At 42.1% G+C, this 17,998-nt stretch overlaps 1 protein-coding gene across 1 annotated transcript; it reads right to left on the minus strand.

Moving 5' to 3' along the window:
- Positions 1 to 5,102: 5,102 nt before the first annotated feature.
- Positions 5,103 to 7,851, minus strand: foxh1 (forkhead box H1). The gene is made up of 3 exons (XM_071919509.1): positions 7,354 to 7,851; positions 6,408 to 6,512; positions 5,103 to 6,071 (listed from the first exon to the last, which is right to left on the minus strand). Exons 1-3 carry the CDS (start codon positions 7,849 to 7,851, stop codon positions 5,103 to 5,105), a joined length of 1,572 nt encoding a protein of 523 aa, XP_071775610.1.
- Positions 7,852 to 17,998: the final 10,147 nt, after the last annotated feature.

Below are 17,998 nucleotides of genomic sequence, written 5' to 3' on the forward strand. Positions count from 1 at the left end.
TGTTCTACTCCTGTTTTCATCAACATAGTCCTCAACACAACTCAACAACTTACACCAAAAAGAGTTTTTAAACATTATTGTGTTGCAGTTTTTCAAACCTGTGTAATTTAGTAGGTGATAATAACTGTGCAGAGAGAAAATGAATTGACATTTATGATTAAATTCATGATGAAATGTCATCTACCATTTTTTTTTTCAAAAACATAACACTAAGGCTGCAGGCCAAATGACCAAATACCAATTCTAATTATATCTAATATTTTAGCAAGGCTGTCCACACCATACTAAATGTGGCATTGATCAGATTTGTGTGCTGAATCTGATTTATAAAAATAAAGTTAAGTCTGATTTATAAAAAGGTTAATGAAGCTTTACATTCCCATTTTCTTGGATGCATATTACAAAGTACATTTCCAGCAAACACTATTTTTATGAACGAGGCCCCAAAGTTGTCACATGTTGTGTAACACATACTGGGTGCTTTTGCACCACATATATTTGTAAGATTAAACTGATTTTCAGTTTGTTATTGGTGTTTTAAATAAAGACACATTATATTCCATGTGTTTCTTCCCTGATTAGACGACTATGAAATCCCATATCTGTGCCTCAAAGAGAGGTAAGAAGATTTTGTGCCTATAAACATGCAGCCTAAGCCATTTTGGTTGAGGAAATCTTTCATACTGGCATTTAATCTGTAATTTTCTCCAAAATGGCTGACAGTGCAAGTCTGCAGTTTGAACCTGTACATCAATACAGTGGATGTACAGGGTGAGTTACGGTCAATGATGCTGCTAACTAAAACCTTGAAACCTAAAATGACATGCTGGAGGTGTACTTACAAGGTACTTCATTTTTTTTTTCTTACATTATTCCAAATCTAATAGTGCAGGAGAAATTCAGCCATGACACAGCTGCTAATGTGAAGGATCTAAACAGTCTGCTGTTTTAAGATTAACTTAAATCAACCACTACACTTCATGGTGTGGTTGCTGTTTGTACTTGATGAACTAATACATGCACCCTTGTTATTTTTGTAGGTCAGACAAATAAAACACATTTCTACAATGGAAGGCTGTCCTTTTCTTTTTTCAAAGCCAAGTCTTTCAAATATATTAGTTTCAGATTTGTCCCAGCTAGTCAAGTTGATACTGTACTGCCACCATGTGTTCAGAAAACCACATGACACAAAAATAGTACAGCAGGATGGGTTATTGATTACTGAGTCACTAAGGTCATAGGTCAAGGACTTGCATCAGTTCAAACAAACACAGCCCTCCTCTAGGTCAGTGTGCTATAGTCATCATCAAAACCTGTTTGAGGCCACTGCTATCATCTGTATCAAACTGTGATATTTTTAGAACATTATTAACAACCTTGCCACCAGATATACATATAAATTCCTGAGAGTAATAGGAGATTTTGAGATAGAACCCAGCAGGAGTGTGTGTGTGTGTGTGTGTGTGTGTGTGTGTGTGTGTTGGGGGGAGGGGGGCATGGCTCCTCAGGAATGATCAGGGGGAAGAGGAGGAAGGAGGGCGAGGGAGTGCAGGCATGCGTGGGCAGCTGATAAAGAGATAGTGAACACCGCAGGAGAAGCAGCAGGAGGCTGACGGCTGCTGGACTGTTGATGTAAATCAGCTGGCTGTGTGTGTGTGTGTGTGTGTGTGTGTGTGGATGGGTGGATGGGTGTGCGCATGTGTGCTGATACCTCAATGCAGAGGCCATGGACTGTGGATCAAAAGATAATATCCTTATTTATGGATCACAATTCCTGTGTGTGTGTAAAACAATCTATCATACTCAAAGGATTTGAAACTCGCCCCCTGGTGTTGCTTGGAGCCGTCCCTCCACTTTATCCATCGGCTAATCATCCGCATTAGGCTTCAGGGATTTATACTCTCAACATGGGGAAGGACACAGTGCCGACTGAAAACAACTACGGGACAAGAGAAAGTCTTCAGTCATTCGATAAAATATCTACCATGTTTTCTTAACAAAGAATAAGGCTTTTATGTGAAAACCTGTCCAATTATAAACCACCAGCATACAAATCCAGTTAATATACTGCAAAATGGAAAAACTCATCTTGGCCAATTTGGCAAGGAATGAAAGTGCATTTTTGTTAGTGACATCAGGACAGCATATCATCACCCAGACATTCAGAGGTCATTAAACTTAGTTATGGCTAAAGAATGTGGAATGTTTTTTCAAGCTTCTTTCAGTACTTTCTAACCTGGCTAGATGCAATAAATCCAACAAAGTATTCAGCTGTTGAGGCAGGCAAACAACAATGGAAATCAATTTCTGCAAGAAAAAGAAAAAGTGCAAATAACACGGGCAATGCAAACTCTCTACATTGATACATACATGTCCAATTGCAATGAAAAACTAACCACTGGTTGTTGTTCAGTTGTTTGAAGTAGATTATGTCCATCTCTCATGTCTTGAAAACATGCAAAACTGCCACATTTACTAGAAATAACATGTTTTCCTCTCATAACAGTTTCCCTTTCAAATATTGCCTAAAAAATTAGACTTTCCTAGCTACTCCCAAATACTCAGTATTGTTTTGCACATTAGACAGTCAATGCCTCTTGAGTTTAAGATAGTGACTGGGAAGGTATTTGGAGGTAATTAAATGAGGCATGCATTTATGCATTTCCTGTGCTAAAACAATCTATCACACTCAGTGGGTTTGAAACTCAGTGGACTCCTCGCCTCCCTGCTTGAACTAGCTGACATTAGGCTCTTGGACTTTATATTCAACATGGGGATGGATGCTGTCCTGACTGAAAAGAACTATAGAATAACAAGTCTTCATTTATGGAATAAAACATCCACAATTTACACTTTTCTAGCTAAAAAAAATTAGTTTTCATGTGAAAAAGTGTGAAATTTTAAACTGCCAGCAAAAAACAATGTATATCTTGCAAAATGAAAACACCAATCTCTGACAATTTTCGACCAAAAATAATTTCACTATTTTGTTGGTAATGTCAGGACAAGATGTTGGCTGGGCTTTACAGAACCAGTACAGTCTAGATTTAAAGGCTTAAAAAATACAAGCAAATAAACAAGTCAGGGCTGAACAACTTGTCTATAACCATTTGAACAAACAAATTAAAACTAACACAAGTAACACAAGGTTATAAAGTCCAACATGTACACACAGATGTACATACGTACAATGAAAAGGAAAATTGCGCAGCTCCAAATTTCTATATAGCCACATACAACGCTGAGCAGCATAGTTAAAAAAAAAACAGCATTTTATTACATACCCTGTTGAGCACCACAACCTTCTCTCAATGCTTTGTAACCTCTGTGCACTTTTCAATTCAGCTCAACACTGTACAAACCTTCAACAATACAACAATAAAACTGGGGGAAAAAATCGAACAAAACATTCAGCTGTCGAGGTAGGGAGACATTTTAAAGCAATTTCTGTTGGAAAATATTCATAGTCATATCAAAATAGTGCAAATAACTGGCAGTGCAAAGACCCTGGGAAACATGTTCCATTCCATTGAAAGTCTGAGGTAGATACTGGTGATTGTACAGTTGTTTGAGGTAGATCGTCTACAATGTTTTGAAAACATGCAGTACTGCCATAGATTGACTAGAAATAAAACAAAACCTTCTCAAATCTTGAAACAGTCCCTCTCCAGCATTACTCCCAAGTGTCACTTTGCATTTCCGGCAGTCATGTTTAAGCTACTGACTGAGGCTGTATTTGGAGCTAATTACAGGAGACATGTATTTATGTATTTCCTGTGGTAAAACAATCAATCATACTCAGTGGATTCCTCGACCCCCTGGTGTTGCTGCTTGAACTGCCCCTCCTCTGTTTAGCCAACTCAATAAGGGGAAAGATGCTGTCCTGACTGAAAAGAACTACATTAGTCTTTATACATATTTATTCATGGAATAAAATATCTATAACCTACCTTGTTTTCTTAGCTAAAAAATAAGGTTTTTATGTGACAACCAGTCAATCAACAAAACACCAGTAAATATATTGCAAAATAAAAATGCCAATCTTGGCCAATTTGCTAGTAGATGAGAATGCATCCTAACAATCACACTATTTTGTTGATAAATCAGGGCAATATGATGAAAACTGTAGATTGTATAAGGCCCAGACTTGCAGAAACTTAACAAAAACAGGAAAACGTTGGGGCTAAACAACTTGTCTTTGATTTAACCATCTGAACAAACACACTAAAACTCACAAGTAACACAAGGTAATACAATGGACTCCAGCATGTACACACAGATCTGTGTGCACACACCCTGTGAAAGGAAAGTAGCAGTTGTTTTCCCTGAAACTATTATGCCAATTATGTACCTCCCATTTCTGTATTGCTACATACAATGCAGGGCGGGATAAATTGTTTAAATAACAGCATTTTATTTCATACCCTGTTCAACCACAATCTTTTTTCCAACACTCTGTACCTTGGCTGTACTGTATGTGCAGTTTTCAGTTCAGCTCATTACTATAGAAGGTCTACACAGGACGACTATACAACCGGGGGGAAAAATCCAACAAAACATTCAGCAGTCAGTAGGTAGTAGTAGGTAGGTAGATAACATTCAAAAGCAATTTCTGGAAGAAAACAAATTATGCTGACATCAAAATAGTGCAAATAACACTGGCAGTGCAAAGACCCTGTATTAATACATTCATCCTTCAAAGACTGAGGTAGATATTTGTATAGCTGTTTGAGGTAGATTGTCTCCAATGTCTTGAAAGCATATAGTACTCAAATATACAAATTGAAAAGAAATAACAAAAACATATTATTGTCTTTCCAAATGAAAACATATTGCATTTTCAAATCATACTAAGCATGAATCCAGTTGTAGCATTAGCCCTGTACTTCAGTATCCCTTTGCGTATTAGACAGTCAATATCTCTCGAGTTGGAGGTTCTGATTAAGGCTGAACTCTGGAGTAGTTGCAGGAGAAAGCTATTGCGGATCTTGACTAAAACTTGTGTCCTGTATCATGTTTCTCAGTATAGTTTAGTATCCTTGCATATTAGAATTAGGATTTGGTTCAGTTTGAGTGATTTAGTGTCAGTAATTCAGAGTCAGTCAGTACTGGTGGTACCTGTTGAGGGGAGGCCCACTCTGCAGGGCGTACTGACTGGGCGGTGGATGGTGTGAGTGGGAGTTCTGACTGGCTGGCACCAGGACATCAAACACACTCTTATTGGGAGGCACAGACTGCAACATGTTGTCCAGGTCCATAATGAGGGGAGGGGCTTGGAGAGAAACCCGACCACTGGGGAGGATGGGCCAATAGGCGTGGCCTAAGAAGTGGCCAGGCGCCACAGGAGAGCTCCCGTAGCCGTAGAGGGGGAGCCCGCCATGCAGAGGCATTAGGGGACCCCCGTTAAACCGCATGCTGGGTGGGGCCACAGCGTTGGGAGGGGTGTATTTGGCGTAGGAGGTAGGCAACTCCCACGGAGGTGCGGCGGAATCTCGCCGGGCCGATTTGTGGAGCGGGGGCTTGCAGTCCTCGTAACCGTCCGACCCCACTTCCCCGTCAGGAGCAACGCGCTTCCCGGCCTGCGACACCCCCCTCCAGTCCTCATCAGAGGAGGAGGAGGCCGGGCTGGCAGAGCTGGCTGAGGCGCTACGGGCAGAGGAGGTGTAGCGGGGTCGTGGAGGAGGGGAGGGTCTCGGGTGCTCCGCCTCCCCCCAGCAGTCTCTGGCAGCCATTTCTGCCTCCCCGGCAGCACTGGCCGGCCTCAGGCTGTGCAGCAGGGAGTCGATGGCGAAGGACGAGTCCAGCTTGGGTCGGAACAAGTCCTCCTGCGGTGGGGAGGGGTGTCTGGAGGGCACGGGGGGGAGGGCGGTGACGGCAACAGGGGGGGGCTCAGAGCCTGGCTTGTGGGTTTGTCCGTGCAGGATGTAGGGGGCCAGATCCTGGGCGAAGACTGTCTCATCCTGGCGCGACACGGCCGTGTTCTGCCTCTTCAGGAGCTCCAGGGGCACGCGGCTCAACTCCACGGCCCAGAAGTTGCCTTTGCCCTGGGGCTTTCCTGGGTCCTTCAGCACCTACAGGTGGATGGAGGAGGGTGAACATTGCGATGAGTGCCAGGCCCTACAACCAAGTCAAACAGGACTGACCTCGTTTCACACTTCTCACACTTAAAAAAATGCATACCGATTGGTTTGAGGCCTTTATCAAAAGCCCTTTACAGTACAATAAGTGCATATATTTTTCATATGGGCGGCCCTAGAGAGAAACAAACCTCAACTGCAACAGTACTGGTGCCATGCTCTATTCACTGAGGTACACCGGACCATTAGCTTGTATTTTGAGAACTTCTTCTGTTAAAAGACTAATATGACTGATATGACAAGACTAAAGAGGCATTTTAACACACAAACCTTAACAAAGCAGTCGTAAGAGGAGAGGTTGTGTCTCACAGAATCCCGCCAACCCTTGTAGTTTCCTTTGAAGAATGGGAAGAGAGTACTGATCTCCTTCAGGATCTGAAAATAAAGGATAGGAGTCACTATGGCTGTTTCAGTTTGTCAGATGAAGTCACAGAAGAAAATACAAATGCAGCCGCAGGGGCTGTCTAAACAGCTTTTTGGTTTTGGTACACTGCCATCAAAATGCACACCAACATTACTCAGAACCATTATTGTTCAAAAATGTATATTATAATTGAATACATTTTAAGACATGTCAGCAGATCTAGATGTCCACTACACATATTTATTGTTAGCATGCTGCTCATATTGTATCAATTAAAAAATAAAACTGCTCACAAGACACCAAGCTAAATGTCTGCCATTACACATTCTATAATTAACCTCTAATAGGCTACTAGGTTTTAGGTTGCCTAAAGGTAATTCCTCTACAAACAAGGGAGAGAAAATACCAATTGAAAAGTGTCTTTAGACCATCTACAGCTATCTTATCAACCCACTTTGCCTGATACAGATCAGTGTCTGGTTTCACTACAGTCCAGTCTTATCAAAACAAACCAAGAATGGCATGGGCGGTAGTCACTGAAGTGTCACCAAGAGATTGCTGTTTAGTGTCACCTTATGAACCGCAAAACGATCTGTCATCAATCCGCTATCAATAAATTAAATAGAATAGAATAGAAAAGTGAAATGAACATGCTGTGATGCTGAGATCAAATCTACTACTCTTTCCTTATAACTTAAGATGAGATTTACTTGAATCAGATACTGGTGCGTCAACATGACCATGTGAACATCATAAGCAGCAGCGTGCGTAAAACACACCATGCGCCCTTTATAGCTACCTTACCCCAAATGTAATTCACTCAAACACCGGCCCAAAATGTATTCACTTTACCTCTGACAGCGTCAGTTTCTTCTCTGGAGAGCCTTGGATGACCATAGCAATCATGGCGAGGTATGAGTACGGTGGTTTGGGGTACCGCTGATAGTTCTTTTTCCTCCCACCGCCGGCACTCTTCTCCCGGTCACTGTCCCATGAGTCCCGGGTAAGAGATTCCTCTTTGAACAGGGCATCTCTGCTGGGCTGAGGCGTCGGGTAGGACGACCTCGGCGGTCCGCGGTGGTCTGGTTGCACGGCTTTATCCATATGCGCCGTGGATCTGATGAGGTGGTCGGGGAAGGCAGCCGGCTTCTCCAACCGGGGCGGCTGATGGGAAAACACCTGGGCCGGATGGTGAGGCCAGTGCTGGGCTGGAGAGCTCCGCGCTAGACCGCTGGGAAGATACCTCTGCTGCGCATTTCTGTCGGAGTCAAGTTGATGGTCGTGGTGGGCCCCAAGGTGGGAGAGAGCGGGTGGTGCCAAGAGGCTCCGCTCCAGCCAGTGCTTTGTCATGCTGATCAGCCAGGGGGGAAGATTGGCCCGCACGGTCGGACAGGAGGACACAGAGGGGGAGGGAGGGCAAAGAGTCGGTCCTTAACTTCTGGCAGACTGCTGGCTCCAGGCTGACTCTATTTGAAGAGCAAACAATTAACAGTTTCATGTAAATCCCGCTGCGTAATCGAGGAGAGAATGAAGCGTTATCTGCGAGCAGAATGACTGATCGCCCCGGGGGGGTGGGGAGGGTCTGTGTATGAGAGGGGGAGAGAGAAAGACTGTAAACCTGTAAATAACCCCTATGATAATATCAACACGCCACTTATAACTCAGCAATGCTGAGTTTGCTTTGGAAACAGTGCTTAGAAGATTTTCACGCAGGAGTGGGCGCAAGGCGCGTCTTGGAATGTGGAGTAAATATACTACTGAGGCTTCATACTCATCGTGGTTTCTATTTAAGAAGTTCCAGAGACAAGGGCAACATCATCATCACCTCATTCTCTGCATTTAGCCCTACTAAACAAAGTAATTCACCAAAGTGACCCACAGAGGCTAAAAGGAAAGTAAAGCATGTGGGGGATGGGGTGGGGTGTAAGAAAGAAAGAAATGGAGAGGAATTTCGATTGAGGCTTTCATGCAATCAACAATTTTGGTGAGCAATATACATAAGGATTGCTAATATACAAACACTAAAAGATTAACAAGTTGGCCAGTGATGCTATTGTAAGATCACATAATAACTGGTATTGGTATTGGTAGAAGTATTGCTTTTGATACACAAGCCAAGTTAGGCCCCACTACGTTTGAGTTTGAAATATTTTGGAATTCTTTTTGGGGGGGGAAATGTAAAAAGTAATTGCATATTATTAATCCAAGTCATTTTGATTGCAGAAAACAAACCATGCACACCAAAATACATAGCCTATGTAGACAGCTCTCAAATATGCTACTCTCGTTTGGGGGAAAAAAGCAACAGTCTATGCGGTGCCTTTATAATTAGTCCACAGATTTGTTTTCAGAATAAATGAATGAGAGGCATCACTGTGGTGCTGTGAGCGTGTCCATGCAGGAGAGCGCGCAACAGTTGGGGGCTGCTTTACGCACAGTAGGGTCTCCCTGATAGTATGCAGGATGTCATTCAACGTGAGAGAAGAAGTTTCGGGAATGCATGTCTTTTGTTCAAGTTAACGTAGTGCTAATGTCTAAACTCTTGCTTCCCAGCAAGACAGTGAAAACAAGTTGGATTAGGAGGATCCCCATGGGCAAGCTGGAGACGATCCTTCCCAGAGAAGCTGCTTAGCATGTGAGGAAATACGGGGGCTATTCAACGCCATTTGTGGGTTTTCTATAGCTTGCAAGCTGCTAAGTGTCCTAGTTGGGACATTCGCACCTTAAACTGGAGCAATCATCTTTTCCAGAGGTGTTGGACAAGGCATAAAGATACCGTATCTCTCAACGAAACACTGACTCAATAACAGAATCAACATAACCTATCTGTCCAACCGGTGTCACACACTGCAAAAATATCCACATTAGCAAACCATTCAACCTAACATTAAGTGTTAAAGTCTTATTTTTTCTCAAAACAAGTGGTAACATATTCAGTTGTGGTGAGATAATGTAATTCTCGATCAAGTATGATGGTCTTGATACTGGTGGAGTGATTCGCCTTATTTTGCATTGCGTCAAAATAGACACTTGTCTAGGAAATTCCCGAAACAAGTGAAACTGCATTGGAAACAAGACGGATTATCTCACACCACTGGTAACAGTTTTCACACAAGCCTGAGCTATAGGCTACCATAACATTTTGAAGTAGAAGTAATATTTTAACCTACATTTGACACTGCTGTTTACTGTCCCTTCAGCCGAGTGAGGGTGTATAACTGCAAAATTCATTCAGTTTCGAGTTAAAATACATACTGAGCGTTGTCCACTGGCGACGCCTTTTCTGAACACACTCGCTCATTTTTAGCCGGTGGCTCGTCCCTGCTGAACCCTGCCCATCCCCTTTCAAATTTCCAATTAAGGCAAATAATTACAGTAGGCCTAGTATACCCACACAGTTGTTAATTCTGCTGCGTGAAACTCATTTTCTCTTACCATGTGAATTTGCGTCGGTTGTCATTTTTTTCCTGTAGAAATGACGTATTAAACTCGTCTTCCAGGTCAAGCAACTTTCCTAATACGAGGAACTTCAAAGCTCCCTCACCTGTTGCAATTTGCATTAATGATTCTACTTTCTGATTGCCACATACTGTTGCGATGGAGAGGGAAAGTTACCTGGTCCCCCTCTAGTGGTTTCACTTAAAGCTCCGTGCAAAGCTCGACTTCCCTATAGTCAATTCCATTAAAATAAACATGACATAGGTTCCCCTTTCAAAGAAATCAATCATTTATTTGCTGGCCATTTTCTGTTCAAAAATGAATGCTCTTATTTCCTCTTAGTCGACTGGAAAATGAATGGGAGTTTTCTCAGTACTGAACACACAAAATGATCAAAATGAAGGATCATGTCCAGGCAAACTGCTCATCCATCTCTTGTATGTATAATGTTTAGACCCAATTTAAATTCCCTCTCATACATACCCAGAGTGCTCTGTGCAAAACACACTGATTTGAATACAAACTGTATCTCTTCCTGTCTGCTGCAGAGCCAGTTAATAGGTTTTGGTTGGATTAGTGAGACCATGCAATGCATGAGAAGAATGGGAAACCATATGAATAGGATACCATCCAGGACAAGGCTGTTCACATACACTGATTGTGTCCAGACAAATCCCCTCCTAAGCTGTCCTGAGATGCATCCCAATACTGAGCTGGACTGAAGGAGGGAGGTTTAGTCCTGCTGCAAGACAGACAGAGAGAGAGAGAGAGAGAGAGAGAGAGAGAGAGAGTGTGTTTTCTAATTAAATAAACTACGTGTTCTATAGATTTTGACTCTTTTCTTTGTTCGACTATTATCCATTGAGAAACTGCTCATTCAAGGCTTTTCAAAAAGTCTACATTAGGGGTTCTTCAACTTTTTCAGCCCGGGACCCAAATAAGAAACTGAATCTCTTACCAGGACACACACTCATGAAAATATAATGCAACTCTTGTCTTGAGGAGACCCAGCAGAAATCCCTTTTAACCATATTTCAACGGTCCACTGAAGACAGCATCACTCCATCACCATAATTAAGACACATTTCTGAAACAAAGCTAGAATTTGAGATACCAAGCTGAAGAAGGCCTGCGTCTTTTATATTAGGCTCCAGCCCATAGTTAAAGAAAGAAAGGTCTATATTAATGAAGCTCTGTTTCGGTCCTATCAGCAGTAAAATTTGTCCTTTTGGTGTCAGTTTCATGGTCACAGTATTGTTGAGTGGAATTTCAGCATATAGTGATAGCATTTTCTTATATTCATTTGTATTGTTATGATAATATTACAGCTATAGTCTTGTGCTGTTTTTGTTCCTTTGAGCAGGACTTAATGAAGCCAGCAGTTCAAGTCTTCCATTTATTAGAACTGATTGTTAATATGTTTTCTTTGTTCCTTTTATCTTACTGCCCTTTGTAACTTGTTATGCAAATGTTACTCTCTTTAAATGCCATACACATATCGTAGCCATTTTCTTTCTTATTATCTCGCCAAGGAGACCAGAAGTGTTCCCGGGCCGTTTCCTCGTCAGGTCCCTGCAGAGTGTCAGTGCAGTGTTGGCTGGCCAGGTCACCGGAGGGGTCAGCGGATCACAGGGTCATCACTGTCTATCTGTTTCTAGGTATTAGCAACTGATTCTGTTGCTCCTGGGAGTTTCCTCGGGATTAAGCTACCAGTCACACAGTCCAATTACTTCAGAATTTTCCAACAGTAAGCTCAGTTGGCTTGATTGAATCGAGATTTGACTGAAGGGATGTTAAAAACAGCGTCTGTTCGGGTTTTGACTGCACTGTCAAACAGGAATGTGGTCAAGAAGGTAAAAACACCCTGCCACAGTATGTTGTTAAAAGGTTGTGCTCATATTTTTGGTCAAACCAGAGAGAGTATAGTTTTACATTAAACCTGTGACACATACACACACACACACACACACACACACACACACACCTCTTATGTAATAAGTGAGGCTATAGTGCCTCTGCATAATGGCATGTCACACTTACTTGTTTGTACAAAGTCAGTTTGCCTCTCCTTTTCTCACTTGCACTGAACTGTAAAGCTGAACACATATTCAATGTTGCAACATATTTTCCCCCAAACAGTTATATCCTGATGGTTTTTATTTTCAGAGGCACTATTGATCAGAAACTGTGTTTGTTATAGATTGCAAAATGGATATTCATTTTCTTTTCTTTTAAGACTCAACATATTGGGTGACAGGCTACAGGAGCATTAGATCTACTTAAAGATAATTTATGAATCATATCACCTCTCTGCTCACTCTAATTGTTGTTTAAAATCCCTTCTATCTCTTTCCTTAGCTCTTATTGTATTTCTTTTCATAGCACTTTGCTGTTACCTGATGGCTCTGTGGTCACAGGAACTGCTTGCTTGTAATTTTGGTGATCTAGGAATTGAAGCTCATTCTACATTCTGCTGTTGCACTCAGGATAAGAGTTTCAGCTAAATGCTTAAATGTAAAATGTGATTACACAATTATTTCTGCCTCACACAGATAAACTGTCGACCTGTGTGAGTTTTACTGAAGCACATTTTGTGTTTGGCTTTGGTCACAAACGTATGCCCTGCTCAAAGAAACCTTGACAATAGTTGTTACTACTCATTCACCTTCCCCACCCATGTTTTCCCAGCCGGTCTGGGGATTCAAGCCGGCAACCTTTCAGTCACAAGCCTTCCTCTCTGTCCTCTAGGCTGCTGCCACCCCCAAAACCCCCTTTCCCCTTTAACAAAGTTTGGATTGAGCTGACATGTTGCAACCTTCCTACTAGGGGTTCAGTTTAGCAATACCTTGCTGCACACTTTTCCCATGTAAATCTTTTTTGCACTCTTGCCAATGACCTGAGAGAAAACAGTTGCATCTAGGCTACTACTATGACTATACAGTAGTATGTCAGTGTGATTTGCTGCCCAGGGTTTGATCCAGAGTGTGTCCCCCCTAAACCCTTGAACTGCTGGTCATAGTTGTTGGTAACCACCCTATACTCCAGTGCTTCCTACCCTGTAGACCTTTGTCGCCCTCTCGTGGCCGTCGCTGTGCAGGAGGAGCAGCAGCAGCTCTGGTTGTTATGGTGAAGCATTTCCCCTGAGGGCTGGCGCAGGGGACAGCAGCTGATTCAGTTTCAGACCAGACCTGCAACCAGAAAGAAAGCTACTGCTGACAGACAACACGAACTCAACAGGTAAGATGCCAACACCTCTTCTACACTTCTATATTGTACGCCCTGGTCATTTTCGGCCAGTTTCGTATCAGTAAAGTCCACACCGAGGCACGTAGTTTACTAAAACACCGGCACGACTTTCACTGTCTGGAGCACTGTGAGCGTCTAATGCAAATTGGCACAAGCCGGAGGCTAACGTCAAAGCAAGCTAACGGCAACTAGCCTAAGGTTAGCATGACATAATATTACTGGCGGTAGATTTTAATGCAGTTCAACAGGTGTTATTTTTTTAACAGTTAGAGTCACCTAGTTAGGATTAACTCGCTAACGTTAACAGTACATGAATCCAGTCGCAGCGAATGAAGCCAGGTTAGCTAAATGGACTGTTACGTTACGTTACCTGTCAAACTAGCCACCTGTTGAGAGAGACTGAGAGGCTGCGGGGCGCTAGCTAATCTGCTGCTCACAATAATCCCCCAGCGTTATGGAAGCACTAGCAAACCCTCCCACGGTTGCTGTTTTTCTTGTCCATAGTCATTTACAGTGATTGTACCTAAAGCGATATATTAGGAACTCCTCAAAGGTGTGTTTATCGCGATGGTTTACCTCTTGAATAGACCTCATCTATCACAGCGCTTTGTAGAAGCGGTGGAAAGTGGAAAAAAATCTATAAATAATTGCATTATCAACAGGGATGTAAATTAAAGCCTGACAAATTCTTATGACCCATATATAGTATATCCCATAGTATAAATAGTCTGAAATTGATATATGTTATATGAAGATTGGGAAAAAAGTGAATGCTTTTCTTAAAGTAGTCAATAGCTAATTGATTTTTGTTTATACTGGTGGTTGTTTTCCATAAAATGATCGCCGACTGCAAGTCATAGTTGACCCACTTTTTGATTTACCACTTCATCACTGACTTATTAACCTAAATGAACTCACAGCCATCTGTTCTTGTCAAGCCTGCCACCTTGTAGGTATTGCCCCTGTGTGGTCAAAGTGCTTCTTCAAAGCACCAGGTCAGTGTGTGTGGCCAAAGGTTTGCAGGTTTCACAATATAGACCGAGATTAGCATTACACACACACACACACACACACACACACACACACACAATGCAGTGCAGTGCCTACACACACGCATGTAATCAAAGTTCTGTGGGATTATCAGGAAAGCCTAGGCTACATTGCAGCATTGTAGGCACACTTGAGTGGACTGTAACCCTTGTGATCTTGCTGAGAAGTATGTTGACTGACTTCAGGTCCAATATCTTCATCGTAAACAGCAGCAGCAGCAATAGGTTTTCTTAACTGAACAAGCACTTTTTCTGATACTGTGGAAGGACAAAGACCCCAAGGCACAGTCCAATCTTAGGTAATCAGTATAAAAAGATTTCTTCGTTATCTAATGTTTGATTTTGTTTCTTTTCAACTATAAGATAATTCCAACAGGCTCAAATAATTGCAACCCAAAGAATCCAATGGGGCCCGATTTGGCTAATGTATTGAAAACAATTCTTTAACAGTCAACCTTTATCTGCTAGGGTTTTGGTCTCTGTTACACTTTCTCTCGTGCTTAGGTTTTTGTCTGTCTTTAGTTGGCTAGCGAGTAACTGAGGCATTGCTTTACCATCATTAACATGGAGTGTAGCCTTATCAGAAACAGTGGCTTGGAAGGCTGCCAGAAGTCCAATAGGTAAGACACCAAAGAATTGTTGAGTTAAGAAGAAGAAGAAAACATCTTGGAAGTTTGCTAGATGTAATTTTAATACTGCTGTCGGTAACATCCTGAACTTCCAAGAGGCTGTTTTATAGTTGGTTAGTTTGTTTCTGTGTCAGCGGATGGTGAAGTGGTGAGTTATACCCGAGCTCTCAAATTCCCTGATCCCCTAGACAGACGCATCTTGATGTTTTGTTAATTTGATAGCGTAGTACGTATGGCAGCCTTAACCGTTATCATTCCCCGTCATATGAGGCAATGTGTAGCCTATAAATAGTAGACTCTGTTTGTATTTGAAGCCAGGCTCTGTTTGTATGTTAATGTGTGAGAGGTTCTGCAGGCGGACGTCATATATCCATCACACCATCCTGTGGGCACCATTTAAAGATTCTTTATCCCTATTTTTCTCTCCTCCTCTGTGCCTACAGGACATGACCCCGCTTCCTGGGTAGAAGCAGTCAGGAGTTAAAGTAGGCTAGTCCGTCTGTCTCCTCCCCATCCTTCCTCCTCCTCATATTCTCTATCTCCATTGCATTCTTTCCTTCACATCCTCTTGCCCTCTCACTCCATATCCTGTGCTCCGAAAGCCTTTAGCCTTTTCTGTTTGTCTCTATATCTACAAATCTGTCTCTATCACACACACACACACACACTATATGTCTGTCTCATGGTCTCTCTCTCTCTCTCTCCCTTTGTGACGTTATTGAAATTGCTGAGTGATTATATGGAGCAGCTCAGCCCTTTACACATGACAGGATTTAATAAACCCACCCTCCTCTAATAGATCTCTCTCTCTCGCTCATTCTCTCTCATTCTCGTTCTCTCTCATTCTCTCTCATTCTCGTCCTCTCTCATTCTCGTTCTGTTGTTCCTCCATACATGATTTTTAAGTTGGGGAGGAACGGAAAAATGACCTTTTTGAATATTTGGCAGGCAGATTAGGCCACTTGGCATCGCTTCAGATAGCAGGCAGGATCATTCCCGAATCAACAAGCTGCATTGACTCAGCAGTCAAATTCAGCATTGTTTGTTTGAATGAACGAGAGAGTGTCCTGGAGGTCATGTCAGATAGCTCATTGGGCTGGTGATGTTACACAGTTATTATACAATGTGGTTCCATGATGGCAAACCATGAATGAAACCTGAACAGCACCGTCACTCCATTCTCTATGTAGCCAAATCTCCAAATTTCTATTGCTGTACGGCTGCGTAAGAATTTAAGCTGTGTGTTCTGTTGTATGGTTGTAAATTCAGTCACAAGCAGGTTCCTCTTAGGTACCACCCACTTGGTGAATGTATGAGCTCCAGTGTTACGTGTGTATTCATAGTAGCCTATTCATTCCAGTTGTTGAATGAAAGTTTATGTTCCACAGCAGCTATAGACGGCCCTTCCTGTTATGTCATTAGGTGGAAAATGGAAGAAATGGACAAATGATGTTAGATTGATGCAGGGGAATTTTTTCACACACTTAATACAAAATTGTTTCATTTATCCGTATGCATGCTGTACCCCTTTGCCAGAGTCTGTATGATGTCAGTGATCACTCCTCCTCTTTCTCCCTCTATCTGGACTGAGTCAATGAATCACAAGTCTCTTGCACAGTGTTGCCACCAACAAATTCCCTCTGCCCTGTGTGTGCAGGAGCTTGTGTAATTTGTCAGAGGCCAAACAAACTGAGTGAGAGACTAATGAATTGCTGGCACAGGTCTCTGCATCCACTGTTAACAGTCCAAAAGTTTACAAATTGACTGCTGTAACCACTTGTGATACAACTGATTTAGGTCTAACTCTACAAGACACAGACACATCAGTGACATAAGATCACAAAATCAGGAGTGAAGCCTTTGCTCTTTGATTCTGCAGGATTGACACCAAAACCTGACATTTACTGTTGATGTTTAGGATAGCTGAAAATATTTTGGCTATTAAACTCCATGTAGCTGCACTGGAAATATCTGCATGCAACATCACATCATCTACGTTTGGCTAGCTACTCACTGAAATAAGAAAAAAACACCATCAAACAGCAAAATGAGCCCAGAAATGCAAGGTACAATGCCAATAGCTGTTTTTAACAGTGTTTTAGGTGTGGATTTTTCCTTTTAAAAATAGCTTTTTCAGCTGCTAATTCATTGGATCTTTCACTCTCACTCCCAGTTCAGTGTTGGTGAGTGAGGTAGGCTGATAAGTGCCAATCAGCAGGCTGAGACCGACTGAGCTGCCAGTCTCTTCAGACCCAGCCAACACTCCCATGCTGCCCGTGAGAGTAATGGTGCTCCTGTTGAAGTTTTTATCCACACTAGCACTCTCTCACCCTGCTTGTTACTTGGTTTGGTTACAGCCAAATCATGGCCCTCACAACCCTGTCCAGGAGGCTACCTTCAGACTGAAAGTAAATACTGACTGAAAAGGCTATATTTAGGAGAAACTAAGAATAAAAACAAACTAAAAATCCATGGCACTTTTGGCTGAGAGACGAGAGAGAAAGGAAGAGGTATCACTCATAGATTCAAGCATATGTACTGAAAAAAATGTAAACCAATTTGGTCAATGTTGTCTTACATTTACTTTTACTTTTAGGCATTTAGCTGACACTTATTCATTGTCATTTGCAGTGCATCGCTTTGTTACTGAGTGAGTGGAAAAATGAAAATGCATCAAGATATCACTGTGTCCACATCTGTTTGATTACATCAATAACCACTTCTTCCTTTCCTCCTAATGATATGTCAGGAAGAGCCCTCCTGGTTATGGTTGGCCAAACTTTCACTTAACAGCTGGAATGAATAGTCCTGTCCGGTCCAGTGTTGTCCACTCCAAGCATGTTACAGTTAACTGAAACTAAAACTAAGACTGAAACTAGGCATGAAAACACATGCCTAGAATCTAAAAACTATCTGAAACTAAAAATCTGAAACTAAACAGAAACTAAAAAGTCTGCATCGAAAACAAACTGAAATAGAATGAACCTGATTCTTTTCTTTTAGTTTTAGTTTTTTGCCAGTTCCAGAATCCTGTGGTCATGAATGGGCCCTGATCAACGATCAGTACATTATAATTATAGTGATGCCTACTGTGCACATCCAAAGACAGTTTTCTGTCAGTATGCACACACAACA

Source organism: Centroberyx gerrardi, chromosome 22 (genome assembly GCF_048128805.1).
Source record: "Centroberyx gerrardi isolate f3 chromosome 22, fCenGer3.hap1.cur.20231027, whole genome shotgun sequence".
NCBI lineage: Eukaryota > Metazoa > Chordata > Actinopteri > Beryciformes > Berycidae > Centroberyx > Centroberyx gerrardi.